We start from the raw sequence: 22,144 nt of genomic DNA, 5'->3' as shown, positions 1-22,144 counted from the left end.
GACCGCACTTAGAACGTAAGAACATAAGAAATAAGAGCAGGCGTAGGCCACATGGCCCCTCGAGCCTGCTCCGCCATGCAATAAGATCATGGCTGATCTTCAACCTCAACTCTACTTTCCTGCCCGATCCCCATATCCCTTGAATCCCCTAGAGTCCAAAAATCTATCTCAGCCTTGAACATATTCAACGACTCAGCATCCACAGCCCTCTGGGGTAGAGAATTCCAAAGATTCACAAGCCTTTTTGTGAAGAAATTCCTCCTCATCTCAGTCTTAAATGGCTGACCCCTTATCCTGTGACTATGCCCCCTAGTTCTAGAGTGTGCCACCAGGGGAAACAACCTCTCAGCATCTACCCTGTCAAGCTCCCTTAAAATCTTATACAGTTCAATGAGATCACATCTCATTCTTCTAAACTCCAGAAGGCCCATTCTACCCAATCTCTCCTCATAGGACAACCTTCTCATCCCAGGAATTAACCTAGTGAACCTTCGCTGCACCACCTCTAAGGCAAGTATATCCTTCCTTAGATAAGGAGACTGAAACTGTACACAGTACTCCAGGTAAAGTCTCACCAAACCCCTGTACAATTGTAGTAAGACTTCCTTACTCTTGTACTCTTACCCCCTTGCAATAAAGGCCAATATGCCATTTGCCTTCCTATTTGCTTGCTGTACCTGCATGCTAACTTCTTGTGTTTCTTGTATGAGGACACCCAAATCCCTCTGAACACCAACATTCAATAGTTTCTCACCATTTAAAAACTATTCTGTTTTTCTATTCTTCCTACCAAAGTGAATAGCCTCACATTTCCCCACATTATACTCCATCTGCCGCCTTCTTGTCCACTCACTTAACCTGTCTATATCTCTTTGCAGACTCTTTGGGGTGATTTTAGGAGGCAAATGCGGGTGCATTGGGGGCGGGAGGGCTCCAAAAATTGCACAAATCCTGTTTGGGTTCGGAAGCCAGCTCCAATCTTCCTGCTTCCGCGTTTCCCAGGGACCCACCTGTGTGCGCGCGGGCGACCCGAAACCGGAAGTCCTGCTGGCAATTAAAGCCGGCAGGATGGCAGTTGAAGAGTCAAATGTACCTCATTGAGGTATTTAAGGCACTTTACCTGTGATAGATGAAGGGATTAGAAAGATTTTTAACTTACCTGGGCGGCTTGCCCACCGCTTCTGATTCATGCCTGAAGGGCCAGATCAGGGAAAAAGAAACAAAATAAATTCAATAAAAAACATGTAATGAAGTGAAAACACTAAATGCACCCAGCTTTGAAACCTGCTCCGATGTCTGATGTCTCCCACTCCAATGTCCCCCTCTTCACCCTCCCGATATCCCCCGCTCTCACCATCCCAATTTTTCCCCAAAGTCCCCCCGATGGCCTCCAAATCTTCCCCCGATCTCCCCCTCAATGTCCCCCCGATCTTCCCCGCTCCGCCCCGATTTTCCCCTCTCCCTCTCCCCCTCCCCCCACCCCGTCTTTCAGTCCAGCGCTGGATCTTCCATTCTCCCCACCGCCCCCCCCCTCCACCCTGGTCTGCCAGTCCAGCGCTGGATGACATCTGGCTCTCTCTCTTTCCAGCCTGCACCTCGCGTTGCAGCTTCTGATGGCATCCAGTCTGTCAATCAGGCTAGCTGCCGGGCGCGAAACCCGGAGAGAACGTTAACCATTATCAATCAACGTGCGATCGCGTCAGCAACTGTAAGTTTGGTTCATGCAGGTTTGCCACGCACCCAATCGCCCCCCCCACCTTACCGGCTGCCATCCCACCTCCCCGCTAATATCGGGGCCTTTGTGTCCTCCTCACAGCTTATTTTCCCACCTAGCTTTGTATCGTTAGCAAACTTGGATACATTACACTCAGTCCCTTCATCAAAGTCATTAATATAGATTGTAAATAGCTAAGATCCTTGCGGCACCCCACTAGTTACAGCCTGCCAACCTGAAAATGGCCCATTTATCCCTACTCTCTGTTTTCTGTCCTTTAACCAATCCTCTATCCATGCAAATATGTTACCCCCAACCCCATGAGCCCTTATCTTGTGTAACAACCTTTTATGTGGCACCTTATGGAATGCCTTTTGAAAATCCAAATATACGACCTCCACTGGTTCCCCTTTATCTACCCTGCTAGTTACATCCTCAAAAAACTCGAAATAGTCAAACACAATTTCCCTTTCATAAAACCATGGTGACTCTGCCTAATCATTTTATGATTTCTAAGTGCCCTGTTACCACTTCCTTAATAATGGATTCCAGCGTTTCCCCAACGACTGATGTCAGGCTAACTGGCCTGTAGTTCCCTTTTTTCGCTCTCCCTTCTTTCTTGACTAGCGGGGTCACATTTGCTACATTCCAATCTGATGGGACCGTTCTAGAATCAAGGGAATTTTGGAAGATTATAACCAATGCATCCACTATCTCTGCAACCACCTCATTTAGAACCCTCAGATTGGGGCATCAGGTCCATGGGATTTATCAGCTTTTAGCCCCATTAGTTTCTCAAGTACTTTTTCTCTACTGATATTAATTACTTTAAGCTCCTCACTCTCATTAGCCCCTTGGTTCCCCACTATTTCCGGTTTGTTTTTTGTGAAGACAGAAACAAAATATTTGTTTAACGCTTCTGCCATTTCCTGATTCCCCATTATAATTTCTCCTGTCTCAGCGTCTAAGGGACCAACATTTACTTTTTCTACTCTCTTCCTTCCTCTTGCTGTCACCGCAGTACAAAAAGGAGATTGCAGCTATTGAAAGGATACAGAAAAGAGAAACCAGAATGATTGAGTAGATGGAGGGATTGGATTATGAGGAGCAATTATGTAAATTGGGTATGTTCCCACTGAAAAAGAGATGATTGAGAGGTAATATGATTCTGTTTTTAGAATGCTAAAGGGCCTAGATAATGTAGACCATGACAAGCCATTTCACCTTGTCCAGAACAGTAGAACCAGAGGGTATGGCCTCTGCTTGAAGGTGGGTGAATTCAAAACTAATCTGTTGAAACAATATTTCAGTGAGCAAGTAGTCAATCTATGAGACAGGTCCCTGGGGACATGGTGGAAGCAGTTAATATTAATTCATTCAAATTCAAATTAGATACATTTCTTTCCGAAAATAACATTTTGGGATGCAGTATATGAGTAATTTGTGACATGGCATGTGGTAAATGTTGCATGATTGGGAGGAACAGGTGAATTTGGACCTATGGTTCTCAAAGCTCTCCACCACGGGTTATCCTCGCATCATGTCTAGGACTGTTGTAGACTAATTGATAGAAATTGATTGCTATGATTGGTCAACAACTCTATTATCATTGTATTATGCGACTACCAGGATGGTAGAAGGTGAACTAGATGGACCTTTGGCTTTTTTCGTCTAGCAATTCCTATGTTCCTCTGTTTAACTGGAAATTGTGGCTCATCCAAGAATGGATGTCGGACAAGCAGTCTGACAATACAGAGACAGTGGAGAAGTTGAGAGAAATGGTGGGGAGATAGAGTTGGGTGCCATCACTGTACATGTGGACGCTGACCCCACATCTGTGGATGATGTCGTCAAGATGAGGAAGAGAAGAGGGACAAGCATAGTTCCTTTGGGGAATCGTAGGTAAAGCTTTAATTAAATAAAGACGCCTATAACTGCAATTCTCAGAAACCATCATCTCATTTTTAAACTTGTCGGCATCAAGTTTGTGCGCAACCAACAGTGGGAGAAAAAATTTGTTCTCTCTTCTAAAACAGGAAAACTTTCGGTCTTATATTTTTTTAAATAGACGTACCAATGTAATTTTAAAAACTGACTTTGTGTAGGTATATTCTTAAGAGTTCTTTCTCTTTGTGGGTTGAGAAACAATACACAAACTGCCTAGAGGTAGTTTTTAATTTTGGTGCAGGGGAGGGGTACCAGCTATTGGTGTTGCCATTGCTTCTCATCAGAATCTAATCATGACAGCTTTGTTTGGCATGTCCTGTATCTCTTTAAAATTTTAATGCTTGTGAACTTGCAGTCACTCCAATTAATTTAGTGATTGCAACAACAACACCTCACATTTATATAGCACCTTTAGCGTAGTAAAACATCCCAAAGCGCTTCACAGGAGCGTAATCAGACATAAACTGACACCGAGCCAAAGAAGGAAACATTAGGACAGGTGACCAAAAGCTTGGTCAAAAAGGTGGGTGTTAAGGCTTAAAGTAGAGAGACGTGGAGAGGTTTAGGAAGGCGAGGCCGCTAATGGTAGGGTGAAGGAAGTGGGGGATGCACAAGATGCCAGTGCTGGAGATGCTCAGCGTTTTCAGAGGGTTATAGGGCTGGAGGAGGTTACAGAGATAGTGTGGAGCGAGGCCATGGAGGGATTTGAACACGAGGATGAGAATTTAAAATCGATGCATTGCTGGACCAGAAGCCCATGTAGGTCAGTGGGTGAATGGGACTCGGTGCGAGTTAGGATACGGGCGGCAGAGTTTTGGATAAGCTCAAGTTTACGGAGGGCGGAAGATGGGAGGCTGTCCAGGAGAACATTGGAATAGTCGAATGTGGAAATAACAAAAGCATGGATGAGGGTTTCAGCAGCAGATGGGCTGAGTCTGGGACGGAGACAGGAGATATTACGGACGTGGAAGTAGGTGGTCTTTGTGATGGAGAGGATGTGGAGTCGAAAGTTCAACTCAGGGTCAAATAGGATCCGAGATTGTAAACAGTCTGGTTCAGCCTAAGACAGTGGCTAGGGAGTGGGGTGCAATCCGTGGCTAGGGAACGAAGTTTCTGGAGGGGACCAAAGACAATGGCTTCAGTCTTTCCAATGTTTAATTGGAGGACGAGATGTCGGATAAGCATTCTGACAACACAGAGGCAGTGGGGGGGAGGGGGGAGGGGGTCGAGAGAGGTGGTGGAGGTAGAGCTGGATGGAGTCAACGTACACGTGGAACCTTACATCTTCGGAAGATGTCGCCGAGGGGTAGCGTGCAGGTAAGAAATAGGAGCGGGCCAAGGATAGATCCTTGCGGAACTGCAAAGGTAACGGGAAGATCCTTGCGGAACTGCAAAGGAGCCGGGAAAAGAAGCCATTGCAGTAGATTCTGTTTGTGACTGGATAGGTAAGAGTGGAACTAGGCAAGGGCAGTCCCACTCATCTGGACAACAGAGGAGAGGCGTTGGAGGAGGACAGTGTGGTCAATGGCTGCAGACAGGTCAAGAAGGATGAGGATGTCATTTGTGACTTTGATTAGGGCCGTTTCAGTGCTGTGGGAGTTAGTCTGTAATCCATGAGCAAACAACTCTGCAGACAAAATTGGCAAGGAACATGTTGGAACTTGCAGCCAGGCAGGGTGGTGTTGATGAAGGTAATGTCAAACTTTTAGGGCTTTGTCAGCTTTTTTTGAAGCTGTTGGTCAGGTGATGCAAGTTGCATAGATTGATGTGTATTGACATAAACATAATTGGAAAAATATGGGCTAATAAATGAAAGTCAGCACGGATCTGTTAAAGGAAAACCATGTTTGACTAACTTTTACTCAGACTGGCAAAAGGTGGGAAGTGGTGTTCCACAAGGATCGGTGCTGGGACCATTGTTGTTCACCATTTACATAAACGATTTGGACTCCGGAATCGGAAGTACAATTTCAAAATTTGTGGACAACACCAAATTGTGGGGGTATAGTTAATACCAAGGAGGACCACGACAATATACAGGAAGATTTAATAAACTTGCAGAATGTGCGTGTAATTGGCAAATTAGTTTCAATATAGATAAGTATGAGGTATTACACTTTGGTAGGAAGAATAAGGGGGCCACCTACTGCTTGGATAATAAGACTCTAAATGGGGTAGAGGAGCAGAGGGATCTGGGAGTACAGATTCGCTGGTTAATAAGGCCATAATAAAAGCAAACCAAGCACTGGAGTTCATTTCTTGAGGGATAGAATTGAAAAGCAGAGAAATTATGTTAAACTTGTATAGAACCTTGGTTAGACCACACTTGGAGTACTGTGAACAGTTCTGGTCTCCATATTATAAAAGGGATATCGAGGCATTGGAGAAGGTACAAATAAGATTTACTAGGATGATACCAGAACTGAGAGGTTATACCTATCAGGAAAGATTGAGCAGGGTAGGGCACTTTTCTCTAGCAAAGAGAAGTCTGAGAGGTGACCTGATAGAGGTATTTAAGATTATGAAAGGGTTTGATAGGGTAAACGTAGAGAATATATTTCCATTTGTGGGGGAGACCAGAACTAGGGGCCAAAAATATAAGATAGTCAATAATAAGTCCAACAGGGAATTCAGGGAAAACTTCTTTACTCAGAGAGTGGTTAGAATGTGGAACTCGCTACCACATGGAGTAGTTGAGGCGATTAGCTTAGATGCATTTAAGGGGAAGCTAGATAAACACACGAGGGAGAAAGGAATAGAAGGATCTGCTGATAGGGTTAGATGAAGTAGGGAGGGAGGAGGCTCATGTGGAGCATAAACACCGGCATGGACCTGTTGGGACTAATGGCCTGTTTCTGTGCTGTACGTTCTATGTAATTCTATGTAACTTGATTGAGTTCTTTGATGAAGTATAGGAGAGGGCTGATGAAGGTAGTGCGGTTGATGTGTATATGGACTTTCAAAAGGCATTTGATAAAGTGCCACATAAAAGACTTGTTAGCAAAATTCAAGCTCTTGGGATTAAAGGGACAGTGGCAGCGTAGATACAAAATTGGCTTAGGGACAGAAAGCAGAGAGTAGTGGTGAACGGTTGTTTTTCAGACTGGAGGGAAATATACAGTGGTGTTCCCCAGGGGTCAGTATTAGGACCACTGCTCTTTTTGATATATATTAATGACCTGGGCTTGGGTATAATTTTAAAGATGACATGAAACTCGGAAATGTAGTAAACAACGTGGAGGATAGTAACAGACTTCAGGAGGACATAGACAGACTGGTGAAATGGGCAGACACATGGCAGATGAAAGTTAATGCAGAGATGAGTGAAGTGATACATTTTGGTAGGAGGAATGAGGAGAGGCAATATAAACGAAATGGTACAATTTTAAAGGGAGTTCAGGATCAGAGAGACCAGGGGGTGTATGTACACAAATCTTTGAAGGGGGCAGGACAACTTGAAAAGGCTGTTAAAAAAGCACATGGGATCCTGGGCTTTATTAATAGAGGGATAGAATACAAAAGCAGGGAAGTTGTGTTCAACCTTTATAAAACACTGATTAGGCCTCAGCTGGAGTATTGCGTTCAATCTGGGCACCACACTTTAGGAAGGATGTCAAGGTCTTAGGGAGGGTGCAGAAGAAATTTACGAGAATGGTACCGGAGATAAGGGACTTCAGTTATGAGGAGAGAGACTGGAGAAGCTGATCAAGGTTGGAGAGCCGCAGGCACAAATGGCCACATGGGAATACGATGTTGTGGCAATAACAAAGACCTGGCTCAAAAAAGGGCAGGATTGGGTACTAAATATTCCTGGATACAAGGAGTTCGGGAGAGATAGGGAAGGAAAGATAAGGAGGGGGGGGTTGGTGGCAGTATTGATTAAGGAGAATATTGCAGTGCTGGAGAGAGAGGATGTCCTGGAGGGGTCAAGGACAGAATCTATTTGGCTAGAGTTAAGGAACAATAGAGGTGCCATTACACTACCGGGAGTATCCTATAGGCCACCAGCTAGTGGGAAGGATTTAGAGGAGGAAATTTACAGGGAAATTACAGAGAGGTGCAAAAGTCATAGAGTAGTGATAACGAGGGATTTCAACTATCCTAATATAGACTGGGATAGTCTAATAATATAAGGGGCAAAGAGGGGGAGGAATTGTTGAAATGTGTTCAGGATAACTTTCTCAACCAGTACATTTCAGGCCCAAAGAGGAAGGGGGCATTGCTTGACTTGGTTCTAGGGAATGAGACAAGCCAAGTGGAGCAAGTGTCAGTGGGAGAGCATTTAGGAAGCAGCGATCATAGCTATGGAAAAGGATTCTGTCCACTCTAAAGTAAAAATACCCAATTGGAGGAGGGCCAATTTCAGTGGGATGAGAATAGATCTGGCCTGGGTAAATTGGAATCATAGATTGGCAGGCAAAACTAATTGCACAGTGGGCGGCCTTTAAAGAGATGATTCGGGTACAGACAAGGTACATTTCAATGAGGGAGAAAGGTAGGGCAACTCAAGCCAGAGCTCCCTGGATGACAAAGGATATAGTGAGTAAGATGAAGTGGAAAAAAGCGACCCATGACCAAAAGTCTTCTACAGACATGTCAACAGTAAATGGGTAATAAGAGGAGGGGTGGGGCTGATTAGGGATAATAAAGGAGATCTGCTCATGGAGGCAGTGGGCATGGCTGAGGTATTAAATGAGTACTTTGCATCGGTCTTTACCAAGGGAGAAGATGCTGCCAGAGTCTCGGTAAAGGAAGATATAGTTAAGATACTGGATGGGCTAAAAATTGAGAAAGAAGAGGTACCAGAAAGGCTAGCTGTACTTAAAATAGATAAGTCACCTGGTCCGGATGGGATGCATCCTAGGATTCTGAGGAAAGTAAGAGGGGAAATTGCGGAGGTACTGGCCACAATCTTCCAGACATCCTTAGATACTGGGGTGGTGTCAGAGAACTGGAGAATTGCAAATGTTACACCCTTGTTCAAAAAAGTGTGTAAAGATAAACCCAACAACTATAGGCCAGTCAGTTTAACCTCGGTGGTGGGGAAACTTTTAGAAACGATAATCCGGGACAGAATTAACAGTCACTTGGACGAGTGCAGATTGATTAGGGTAAGCCAGCACAGATTTGTTAAAGGCAAATCGTGTTTAATCAACTTGATAGAGTTTTTTGATGAGGTAACAAATAGGGTAGATGAGAGCAATGCAGTTGATGTGGTGTATATGGATTTTCAAAAAGCATTTGATAAAGTGCCACATGTTAGGCTTGCTATTAAGGTTGCGGCCCATGGAATAAAGGGGGCAATAGCAACATGGATAGAGAATTGGCTAAATGACAGGAAACAGAGAGTAGTGGTTCGGACTGGAGGGAGGCGTGCAGTGGTGTTCCCCAGGGGTCGGTGCTGGGACCACTGCTTTTCTTGATACATATTAATGACTTGGACTTGGGTGTACAGGGAACAATTTCAAAATTTGTGGATGACACAAAACTTGGAAGGGTAGTGAACAGTGAGGAGGATATCGATAGACTTCAAGAGGATATAGACACGCTGGTGGCATGGGCGGACACGTGGTAGATGAAGTTTAACGCGGAAAAATGCGAGGTGATGCATTTCAGTAGGAAAAATGAGGAGAGGCAATATAAACTAGAGGGCACAATTCTAAAAGGGGTGGAGTAACAGCGGGATCTGGGGGTATATGTGTATAAATCATTGAAGGTGGCAGGGCAGGTTGAGAAAGCGGTTAAAAAAGCATAAGGGGTCCTGGGCTTTATAAATAGAGGCATAGAGTACAAAAGCAAGGAAGTCATGATGAACCTTTTTAAAACACTGGTTCGGCCACAACTAGAGTAGTGTGTCCAGTTCTGGGCACCGCACTTTAGGAAGGATGTGAAGGCCTTAGAGAGGGTACAGAGGAGATTTACTCGAATGATTCCAGGGATGAGGGACTTAAATTACGTGGATAGACTGGGGAAGTTGGGATTGTTCTCCTTGGAACAGAGAAGGTTGCGAGGAGATTTGATAGAGATGTTCAAGATCATGAAGGGTCTAGACAGAGTGGATAGAGAGAAACTGTTCCCATTGGTGGAAGGGTCAAGAATCAGAGGGCATAGATTTAAGGCACAGCAACTCGCCAAGGCTTCTTCGACAGCACCTCCCAAACCCGCGACCTCAACCACCTAGAAGGTCAAGGACAGCAGGCACATGGGAACAACACCACCTGCACGTTCCCCTCCAAGGCACACACCATCCCAACTTGGAAATATATCATCATTCCTTCATTGTCGCTGGGTCAAAATCCTGGAACTGCCTACCTAACAGCACTGTGGGAGAACCTTCACCACACGGACTGCAGCGGTTCAAGAAGACGGCTCACCACCACCTTCTCAAGGGCAATTAGGGATGGGGCAATAAATGCTGGCCTCGCCAGCGACGCCCACATCCCATGAACGAATGAAAAAAAAAGATTGGCAAAAGAACCAAAGGTGATATGAGGAAAAACTTTTTTACACAGCAAGTGGTTAGGATCTGGAATGCACTGCCCGAGGGAGTGGTGGAGGCAGATTCAATCATGGCCTTCAAAAGGGAACTGGTTAAGTACTTGAAACAAAAAAATGTGCAGGGCTATGGGGATAGGGCGGGGCAGTGGGACTAGCTGGATTACTCATGCATCGAGCCAGCATGGACTCGATGGGCCGAATGGCCTCCTTCCATGCTGTAACCTTTTATGATTCTATGACTCTAAGCTTTAGAACAGAGAACGTTAAGGGGAGATTTGTTAGAGGTGTTCAAAGTGGAAACATTTTCTCTATGTCTACCTTATCAAACCCTATCGTTATCTTAAAGACCTCTATCAGGTCCCCCCTCAGCCTTCCTTTCTCTGGAGAAAAGAGCCCCAGCCTGTTCAGCGTTTTCTGATAAGGATATTCTCTCAGTTCTGGTATCATCCTTGTGGATCTTTTTTGCACCCTCTCCAATGCCTCTATATCCTTTCTATAATATGGAGACCAGAATTGTGCACAATACTCCAAGTGATGTGTGTCATGTAGCAGAAAATGGCAAATTCAAGTAAATACTGAAAACGTGAATATTAACATTTAAAACAACACAAAAGCTAGCACAAATGAGCGTCTTTGATTACTTGGAATAATTCAACTCAACGTTGTTAACGAAAAGGTACTACAGTAAAAATTGTGGAAAACGTGACATCTCGGCTGCATGTTTCTGCAGAGTACAGTGCTAGTGATCAAATAGTCAAGACATTATGTCTTCAAAGCCCCCTCCCCCACACGTTCTCCCTTGCCCAAAGGTTGTAGCTTACGTTGTAAACAATGAACAAAGCAACTGCGAGTCACGTACGCGATGGTAGACTTTACAAACCAATGCAACCATCAGATCATCAAATACTGACAACAAAAAATGCTCGTTTTGTGAGAGATTCCGTCCGAAGGATAATTCATTTTAGTTTGACAGCACCAGATTAAAAAAAAACTATTAAGAAATAGTACTTAAAAAGTTATGTTAAAGACTGGACAAGAACAAACCAAAATTGACCGAGGTAAATACAGCTTCGCAATGTACCAGTGGATGAACACTGAAACAGTTTATAAGCGAATATACTTCAATCGATTTAATCCAAACAATGTAAAATTGAAGATACATATCATTAGGCGTTGCTCTCCATTTAAACAGAACGTTTATTCTCTTTCTTTATTTCTCTCCCCTCCCCATCTACTTCAGGTTGCCCGTCTAATGGAGAGATTGTCCACTTTTTTTTCGCAGGCTTGCAAATAGGCGGCTGTTATTGGTTGTCGTGGTCATGTGACGTTCGAGCCTCGCATTCGAGAGTGGAATGTTGATAAATAGAAGGCTCGGTAACAAGAAGTAACAGTTTTGTTGAAAGCAGACAGTGGGTGTATTAATGATTCTACCCCCGCTCCTCTGCTTCAGCTGCGTTTTGGAGGAAAGGTTTAGAAAAATCAATGTTGATTTGAGTTTACTGTAGAACTCAGGGACAAAGAAAATAACCCGACGGCATTAAGCCTAAAGCTGGTCCCGGTTCACCTAAACCCGGGCATGTACTGTAATAAGCGCTGGGGCAAGAAAAAGTTAAGGAGAATAGTGAAAAGGTAGACGGAAAGAAGTGCTTACGGGCACGTTAGTAACCGTAATCGTTCAAGGAATAAAAATATTCCTTCATATCGAACAGTAGTGAAGCCGAAGAGTATGTGACAAGGTAAGCATTCTCAGCAAGAAATCAGAGAATGTCTCCCAGCAAAGGAGGCGTTGTCCATTGGGAGGCCAGTAAAGAGAGATCCGATTGCAAAGACTGTTCGAAGAGTAGACCTGATTCGAAGCGTGCCAGTCATCGCTGGCACAGGCGTAGAAGGGCAAAATGTGGCAAAACAGGCAGGGTTTTTGGCCACCAACACCAGTCGACCGTACCCCAAGGGGTGACATTACGTCCAGTCAACATCCGCGGCAATCGGGCACCAGGCATGAGAGCACCCAGAAATACCAATCAGTTCCTGATGCACGAGAAATACCAACTAATGCATATGAGGTCAGACTCGACCGGGAGCGATAGTGGCTCGGAGATAGAGCTAGACATGGACATAGACTCGTATCTGGGTGTGTTAGAGAACGCCCGAGGCGCACTGGACTGCAACATGTCTCCCTCGTGTGATGAAAACCTGCTACGTTTCAGATTCTTTGAGCAAATAGATCAGGATCAGAGTATGCAGTATTTTCCGTCAGAGGATGACGTGATGAAAAGCGAACATTTTATGCGACGGGACTTTGCTGCATTCTGCAGTACGTTTGATACAGATTAATTAAAGTGATATTACAGTGAAGTTGTTATGAGGCGAGCGGTTCATTGATGGGGGCGGGGAGAATTTGGTGATGCAGCATCTTGTAAATTTGACCATTGGAAAATGGTTTCCGTTTACACATGAAAGGGTAACCTCTACGAACTATGTTAACGATCAACGTTTTGTATATTTTGTCAATAAACTTATTTTCGTTTATTCAGTCTTTCAACGAGTCATTATTTTGATCGAATATCGGATACATTTAACAACATTCCTTTTCAGAAATACGATTCCTGTATTTACTGACTGACTTTAAATTCTGGGATTTCTGAGTGGTGAACCACATACATATCACTAACTTAATAGATTTCCTTACAAAGGTCTCCTGTTACGGGCAATACACCTGGATGTTTTGATGGACTAGTATTATAATTTGTTAATTTAATGAGGCGAGAACCTATTTTTTCAAAGTTGTACGATCAGCAAGGCTATAACTAGGATAAAGCACTGGGAGAGGGAGGGGCAACGGACACTTAAAGCCTTAAATTTAACCTGACAGACATTTTCCCTGATGGTTCCATTTCAAGATTTGTGATTCAGCGGAACCGACCACTCTTCCATATCCACAACATCAAACTCTACCGAGGCCCATTGAGGCAGCGTATAAGGTTTTATCCTTTTCGACGATATTATTCGTATAGCCGAGAAATAAATGCAGTATTTAGCGAGTTGGGCGTTACTTAACTCGTCAAAAGCAAGTCAGAACGAGACTCGCAGTGCATATGCACAAATTGCTTCTAAGTACTGTATATTGTTCCTTCAATAGTGTAGCCTTCTAGCCGACAGTTCAATTCTTGTAAAAATGCACATTATGTACATTTTCTACCATCTATAATAGCAGTGGAACTTGAAACTACTGTCGACATACTACATATTTTGTTTTGATTGAAAAATCAAGTAATAAATTGTCATATTATTGGGAGCAGAATAAAAACCATAGCCCGATAGAGGAGGTATGGTAAATTTAACATCTGAACTTGGGTTACAGTTTAATTTAATCTCTTTTAGCTTTGGAATAGATTTATTAAAAATAATCAGAATTGTTATGTTTATCTGCTCTGGACAGCACATTTTTGGCCTCCTAATCAATACCACAAAACTTCCATCAGAACCTAGCCAAAAAGTGAGGAATTTATTCTACTCAACTTTAATGTTGAGATCTAAACTGCTGTTTCTAATCCTAGACTACTGTGCTATGTATCTGTATCCCACGACAGGGCTGGTAAAGTGACACATTATACATCACCATGATGGGAGGGTTGACATCACCTTGTTTAAAAACCTTGTAACACCCCAGAAGCAGTCACGTAATGCCAATGAAGTTTACCAGCTTTTATTTCAATGTTCCTGTTCCTTTTTACTTAAATGTGAGCCTTAACTCAGTTGTAGCACTCTTGCTTTGGAGTCACGTTTGCGGGTTCCAGTCAGCACAAAATCTTGGCCAAAACTGTCCAAGGTGCTTTCTTTTGGATGAAATGTTAAACCAAGGCTATACCTGCCCTCTCAAATCAAGGACCCCACAGCACTATTTGAAGAAGGGCACTAGTGTTCTCCTGTACTGGCCAAAAAATTATCCTGCAACCAACATCACAAAAAAATTAGCTGGACATTTATCCCTGCAGTTTGTGGGATCTTGCTTTATGCAAATTTGCCTTACATTAGTTTCCTTACATTACAAGAGCAACTACATTTAAAAGTACTTCATTGGCTGTGAAGTGCTTTGGGAGGTCCCAAGGTCACAAAAAGTGTTTTATAAATGAAATTTCTTCTCTTATATATCAGGTGAGTCACATTCCCAGGTCAGCAGCTATTTCAGAAGAGGTGTGAAGAAAAAGATAACTTTTACAGTTGCATATGCAATTTGTCGTCTGATGCAGGGTTTCAGCAGCAAATCCGTACAATAATTCCCAACAGAAAATGAGGCACTGAGTGACCGCCAAGTGTTTCCCCCACTTCATAAGTGGTGATTCATGCTGGAGTCAGGTGTCCATAAGTATTTTCAGTGTCTGATTCCTCACCCAAGTGATCATCCTGGTGCGAACCCAGGCAATAAGCATCTATGGGTATTGAACTAGGGGATTACAGCCCAGTCTGATCCTTTTCTCATCCAACAATCACAAAAAAATTCAATACCAGTAAGGGTAACTGGACTGAAAAAAGACATGGTAGTGCTGGTCAACTTTTCACTTACGTGCATGGAGACTAGGGCCCATTGCAGAACTCCGCTATTGCCCTGCTGAGATTGGATAACAAGTTGCATTTATATAGCGCCTTTGATGTAGTTCAACTTCCAAAGGCGCTTCACAGGAGCATAATCAGACAAAAATATTGACTCCAAGCCAAAGGAGAGGTGGAGAGGTAAAGGGAGGGAATTCCAGTGTTTAGGGCATAGACAGCTGAAGGCATGGCCGGCAATGGTAAGGCAAAGGAAGTTGTGATGCACAAGAGGCCATAACTGGAGGAACCCAACACATATGAGGAACTTTCTTGGTCAACATACTGCAATTCCATACCAAGAGATGTATTTATTTAATGAACTAGAGAAGCTAAAAAGCAAACATTTTCTATTGGCACCTTACACTCAGATCAATCAACTCACTAAGCTTGAGAGATAAAAAGGGTTCATGAGTGCAGAAGACATGAAGTAATGACAACCTGAAATAATTTCTGAAGGGCATGTTGGGTTCAATATTTTCCTCCTTGCTCTTCAATTTTTAGAAGTAAACAGCAACTTTAGAAGACAAAATCCTCAAGTTTTTTTTTTTAAAAACAGGGCAAATTTTCTTGCAACATAGGTTCAAAATTAAATTGCTCCACTTTTTAAAAAAAAATCCATCTTGAATCAGAATACCAATGATTTGTTTTCTAGTTCTTAAACAGAGCGTAATCTTCAAACAGACTACAGTCCTGCAAGATCATCAAGTTGCACTGACAGCTGTCACCGTCAGTCTGAACATGTAACCACACAATAACAACTTGGTTGGCTGGTCAGAGATGATATAGGTTAATATAAAAACAGAAAATGCAAGTGTTTATTTCAAGCTTGGAAGTTTTCTTTGTCAATGTTTGTGTGAAAGTCATTCAATACTACTTCCCAATGCTCTTTATTCTTGCTCTGCATAAAAATCAGCTTCCATAGGTAAGCCTGCATTTCCTATCAACTCAAACCTGACCTTATATATGAAATTTCTGGGATAGCAATTTGCAGAATGAAAAAATTAACCCATATGCTAATGAGATATGTACAGGATACCACTGTGTACTCCAGATCTCTCCAAATCAGCAGAAAACCACAATGCAAAAAACATAGTTCAGACTAAACCACCACTTTGAGTTTATTGCAAGATGTAATTTTTACGAAAACCAGCATAAATCAGTAGATAATACATATAGCAATACATTGCCGAACAGGTTATCAGATTCCAACATAATAAGCATTTCGGAATCCTTTAAGTACTTACCCTCATCATGTGTGAGTCTGTTGTAGACTAATTGATAGAGATTGATTGCTATGATTAGTCAACAATTCCATTAATGTTGTATCATGTGACAAGGCAAACTCGATGGACTTGGTCTTTTTTTGTCTAGCAACTCCTATGTTAATTAAATTCCTGCGCAACAAGCAGTGTGAAAAGGTAAAGTCTGATTGCCTCTAACAGTCTTCACGCCCATCCTCCAACTGATCTGAATGGTTCAAATAACTTTTGGTTCTGCATTCCAAATAATTTGATTGATTCTAAAAGCCTTCAGTTTTGCTCTCCAACTGATCCAATTGGGATTAGAGTTTGTTAATATAAGCCATTGAAAGAAAGCTGATTTTTCATGTGAAACGCCGAATGTCAGCTTAAAATGCTGATAATTATCATTTATGATTAAAGGACAGTTATGGCAGTCTTAGAATAAAAATTTTTTTTGGGAGGTGGGGGAAGGAAGGATGCACCTACTTTGCACATACATAGTATGGATCTGAGTAAGCACACCTATTACAATATTGATTTATTATCTCCCCAATCTAGAAAACTGACCTAGAAAGTTTGCAGAACTTGCTTGGACTGATATCCCTGTAACAGAGAAAGAGCTGAACATATCAGAGTTCAATTGCTAATTAAGGCTGAATAAAACTCGTGCCTCTAACCACCAAGAATAATACAAAAGAGGGTTGTTCTGAAGTCACCACAAATAGGTTAGAGATGTTATCAGACTAATCCAAAACTTATCATATCCACAACAGTCCCAGCAGAATTTGATTTTCCAGGTATTTTATACTATTTAACTATCACAAGTAAATTTACCCATACTCATTCTGGCTGCCATGGACATTGTTTAGGCATGCATCAGCTTTGAACTTGGGTAGTATGCGTCAGATGTCTGGATTGGGAGGAAAGCAAATCATTATTCTTATAGGGACACTCACACACATTCGTATTACCTATTTTCAAAATAGCCCTCTCTGCCTCCTGAAAGAATGTTCACCATTTGAATTGGTATGGGTGAATTTACTTGTGGTCATTAAATGGGTCATCTTCCTGGAGAACAATAAGCTGCTAGGGGTAGTGTCTCCTCTTTCCTCACAGTTACATTTGGAGTTTTGTAGCTCCCACAGAGGACCCTTCTAAAATGAACAGAAACTCTTGATACTGTAATGAGGATAAATTTATGTCAGCATTAAAACAATTTCTTAAGTTTATTTTTTTAAACAAAAAAAATGCAATATATCATCTTGTCTAAAAAAAAGCCTAGCTTTAAATCCTTCCCCTGCCACTGTACCTCTAGTTTGCACTACTTTTGCAACAGTTCATTTCTTCCTGCACCGATCCTATGAACAGATGTGGATACGGGACCTGTTTTCAGTCCCTCATCAATTCCATTCTACAACTGGCTACGAGGAAATACTGATCTTTGCTCCCTGGTGGTCAAGTGTTTTGTCTCATCTCAGGCTTCCAAGTTAGCTCAGCCAAGATCAAGAGCCATCCTATTTCTAATCACATGTATGAATCTATGTCTCACCAACTCATGGCTAATACACTGAGTAATGAAATCAAGAACTAAAATAAAAGACTCACTGTACAGTCTTTACAAAGAATGGGTCAAAATAGGCAAGTGCAAATATTTACATGTTCATAATATAAGATTTCTGCATGAATTCACAGCATGTTACTATTATATTTCCCATGAATTTAAGAAATACAGATCTACTGCTTGGCTTTTATTTTCCTTCTTGCATCTTTGTGCTTCTTTCGGTACTCCTAAAAAAAAAAGGGAATAAAATGCAAGGATCTCTTTGAAAAGATTACATAAAGGATTAGATTACCACCTTCATTCAGATCCACACACAAATGATGTGCCAATCATCCAAACAGGGCACCATCTCTATAACCTTTTCTGCCATAGCACCCTTGAGAATCACGATATCCCCTAATCCTCCATTCTCATCAGACTTGAATTTGCACATCAGTTATTTGGCGGAGGTGGTAGCAAAAGGGACAGCTGAATTGATACAAGGTAAGAATACACATAGACACACGTTTCAAACACACTAGATCAGAGAGCGGAAAGAAGGGTGTGAGGGAAGGAGATGTGCACTTGGAGCATATCAGGATCATAGCAAATGTATGTGTGGGGAAATCAATGAGTAGGGTGAAAGGGAGGCGAAGAGAAGAGAGTGAGAAAGTTAGCACAGGTAGGGGTAGGTGAATTGAGATGCAGGTTGAAATCACCGGAGATAAGGAATTGCTTGGTGCAGAGACAGAGCGTTGACCAAGTGCGGAAGAAGATTTCAGTAAGAAAAAGACCCAGGGATGGTAAGAGTAGGAAAATTTTGAAGGGGAGGTGGACAGAGTGATAAAGAATGAGGGTGCTCAGAAATAGAGGGAAAAACAACTGAAAAGGCAAGATGAAAAGTCAAGGTGGGATTTGGAATCGTACCGTTTTACAACCCACTGCGTCTATGTTGGCTCTCTGAAAGAACAATCCAATTCACTCTATTCCCCATCTCCTTCCGCATACCTGTTAAAATTTCTCTTTCTCAAATATTTATTTACTTCCCTTTTATAAGCCATTATGGAATCTGCTTCCACCACTGTTTCTGGTAGGCATTGTTTGTCCTAACAACTCTGCATAAAACAATTTCTCCTTATTGGGTGGGAGCAGGGGATGAAGAGATGGACCTCAGCGAATCAAAGTTCAAAGGTTATCCTGTGAGTCAACAGCTGAGATGAACATGAAGGCCAAAGTTCAGAAGGATGCCAAGCAGGACCAAAAAGTGGAGTTGCCGGAGTTTCTGTGGCTGTTAAGGTAATCAGTGGCTGACTGGTATACCCCAGTCTGATCAAGGAGACAATAATCTGAAGTTAATAGTCAAAAGTTAGGGCCACATTATGATATTTTTGGTTACAACTAGGGTTGTATATAAATCAAAGCTTGAAAAAGAATGAAGAGGTTAGAGTTGAGGACCATGTACTGCACCATGGAGTCGATGGAAGAGTTCATATCCATAACTCTCTCATACCGAATTATTTTCAGATTTAGGAGGATCTCAATAAAGTGTGACTCTTAACTACTGGTTAGAGGCCTTGGAATAAGCCATCTCAGTCAAGAATGATGAAGAACCAACAGAGATGTGTAAACAAGGAAATATTTGGGGAAGAAAATGTATACTTTAACAGAACAACTACAACAACAACTAGATGGCAATGATAACCTGATGACAACGAGTATTTTTTAAAACTAATCAGCCCTAAATGCATTTTAAATCTTATAAATTTGTAAATTTTAAATGTGATTTTGTTAACTGGTATGAACATTCATGACAATCACTAAGATTAAGCACAAAAATTATCCTGTACAAAAATCCTTTGTTTTTGCATCGGTTATGCAAATAGAACAAGTTATATATGAAATCATTTACCTCAATTAAAAAAGTTCGCTTTTCTTCCCAGTTATCTTTTTCATCTTCAAGGTCCGTAGTTCGACAAAATAGTTTAGGGCCATCTAAATGCAACAGAGAGACATGAGTCTTACTGAGCCATAAACTACTTACAATGTTGCCAATAGAATTGCAAAGCCATACAAGAGCAAATGAAACAAAAACAATGCTATATCTTAATCCAATAACATTAGTACAATACAGCCTATTTTGCACTGCACTCATTTTACCTTTTAGTCTTTGGTCATCTTTGAAGAAGAAAAATAAATTTACTTTCTTCTCAGGAAATGTTACCACACTGTTAAAAAAAATCCAAAATAAAAGTCACTGAAGTGTACAATCATTTAAATAAGCTTTCCTAATTATAATTAAGATCTGATTAAGAGATGTTCTGAATACAAATAGAAACTTTAAGAAGCCATAATTTTACAACAAAAGTTATCAAAAACTTGATTAAAAAAAGTATAGATTTGTAAAAGATAAATCGCAACATAACATCTGAATGTTTGTAAAATGAATTACTTTGTAATTATTAGAAGAAATACACAATTCCTTCTGGATTTGAGTTTCAATACGTGTGAGTTAAGCTTCTAGTCCCATCACCTTTTTAAAAAAAAATAAAAAACAATAGTTGTTACTGATCTAAAAGTCTATGCTTTCATTAAGCTGCAAGCTTAATTTACTGGTGTCTACAATTTGAAACTTATGAAAAAAAAATTACTGGAGCTTACAATATTTGTTCAATATGGCCACATTAAAAATTATTGTTTGCCTAGAGCCTCATTTTCTGAATGATGCTTAAAGTGCTAAGCTGTTCCATTTATGCTTAAACGATATTTTTCTATAAAACTGGCAGCAGTATTTCTAATATATTACAGAGCAGTATCTTGGAATGTTTTATTTGAATAATTAACTTCATCATTTGTCACTGTGATAACATCCAAGTATGGTACTAAAATAGTGAAGTTGCAGAACAAGCGAAGTTTGGGTCACATTTTTATAATTAGAATAAACACGGTTAAAAATTACGATTAAACAAATAATTGGAAAACATTCATTGTGTGCACTTTCCAACCAATTTTAAACCATCTGGGTACTCATGGATATAAAATTCGACAACAGCGAGTTTAATCCCAGACATAGATTATGAAGCATAATTGAATGCCTGCTGGCTGGCTCTAATCACTCTCTCTCATATTGAACAACCTAATAATCCTGACCCTAATTGAAACGTGCATTAATTATTTTTGCTTGTATTAAGTATTTAAGTATCTTGACAAAAATCAGATTGTGTACCATTTTATATCTACAGAAAAGGTTCAGTGCAATTCTAACTTAAACAAAATAAGGTTAGCTTTACTTTTTTGCTATGGTATCTCCACGATCTTCTAAATCTTTCTCTTTGTCTTCATCTTCAGAGGAGCTGTCTTGGAATCGAGGATCTTCTTGCCATGGAAATGTTGTCACATTCATTGACTCAATCTTATAGAATTCTGAAACAGTAAAAGATAAGCCATAAATTGCCACTTTTGAATTTAAAAGATTCAATATGCAGAACAGTGTAGCAGTGTGATAGAAGTGTGATTCCCTTACTCTGGTGAGTCCCAGTATCAGCTGCTTTCCTGAACAGGGAAGGATTGATGGGTAAGCTTGGAAAACAATTACTTTTGTTGATGTGGGGGGTGATACTTTCAAATAAGTTACTGTTCGATCTCTACCAATGTCATTCTGAAAATTATTGTTAAGAGGTGCATGAGTCAGGATGACTCTCCAGATATGGAGTTATTTCCACAGCGATGGGAACATGATGGTTTTTCAATGTGCTGGACCTACAGAAATTAGTTTCAACATCAACAGTTTCTTTTCATAAATTATATCTTCAATATATGGCCTAAAGGTTGTAGAAAATACATTCTAACTAATATATCCATTCTAAGTCCTCTCCTTCAAATCCCTCCATGACTTTGCTCCATCCTACTCTGCAACCTTCTCTAGCCTTACATCCCAGCGTGCATCCTCCATTCTGCCGACTCTGGTTCACTGCACGGTACCCCTTCCTCCACTCCATTATCAATGGCAGAGCCATCACATTATGCTCTTGCATTCTGGAACTTGTTGCTCTTTGCCTTCTTACCGCTCTCCCCATCTTAAAAAGTTTCCTTAAAACTTACCATCTTTGACTATGCTTTATGTCATCTTTCCTAATTTCTCTCCTACTTCTTGTCCGCTTGAAGTGTTTTGTTATACGTGAAAGGAAAGTGAGCAGTCTTAATTCAATGGGTACTGATCCACAGTGCAAACTGCTCATAGTTTGGTATTAAAAAAAAATCAGCAACCTCACTCAGAAGGGCAGCTAAAAGAATAGAAAAATTCAGACTAATGCAGCAGGGTTGCCCTTTCAGGAAGGATAAAGAATGAATGAAAGAATTTTTATTTATATAGCGTGTTTCACAACCTCAGGACGTCCCGAAGCACTTCACTATCAATGAAGTACTTTTTTGAAGTGTGGTCACAGTCGTAATGTAGGGAAATGTGGCAGCCAGTTTGCACACAGCAAGGTCCCACAAACAGCTATGAGATAATGACCAGATAATCTGTTTTAGTGCTGTTGGTTGAGGGATAAATATTGGCCAGGATACCGGGAAGAACTCCCCTGCTCGTTGTCAAATAGCATCATGGGATCTTTT

At 41.3% G+C, this 22,144-nt stretch overlaps 1 protein-coding gene across 4 annotated transcripts in view; it reads right to left on the bottom strand.

The window, feature by feature from the left end:
- Positions 1-15,842: 15,842 nt before the first annotated feature.
- nol8 (nucleolar protein 8) overlaps positions 15,843-22,144 on the bottom strand; it is a 51,984-nt gene continuing 45,682 nt past the window's right edge. For all 4 annotated transcript variants that reach the window (XM_067998624.1, XM_067998625.1, XM_067998623.1 and 1 more), the window contains 4 exons: positions 20,818-20,950; positions 19,688-19,755; positions 19,440-19,522; positions 15,843-17,778 (listed from right to left, as the gene is read on the bottom strand). In XM_067998624.1, the coding sequence (XP_067854725.1) occupies positions 17,725-17,778; positions 19,440-19,522; positions 19,688-19,755; positions 20,818-20,950 (338 nt within the window). In that variant the 3' untranslated portion in view covers positions 15,843-17,724. The remainder of the gene's footprint in view (positions 17,779-19,439; positions 19,523-19,687; positions 19,756-20,817; positions 20,951-22,144) is intronic.

The sequence above is a fragment of the Heptranchias perlo genome, chromosome 17 (genome assembly GCF_035084215.1).
Source record: "Heptranchias perlo isolate sHepPer1 chromosome 17, sHepPer1.hap1, whole genome shotgun sequence".
In the NCBI taxonomy this organism is placed as follows: Eukaryota; Metazoa; Chordata; class Chondrichthyes; order Hexanchiformes; family Hexanchidae; genus Heptranchias; species Heptranchias perlo.
This window is presented reverse-complemented; position numbering and strand designations above follow the sequence as displayed.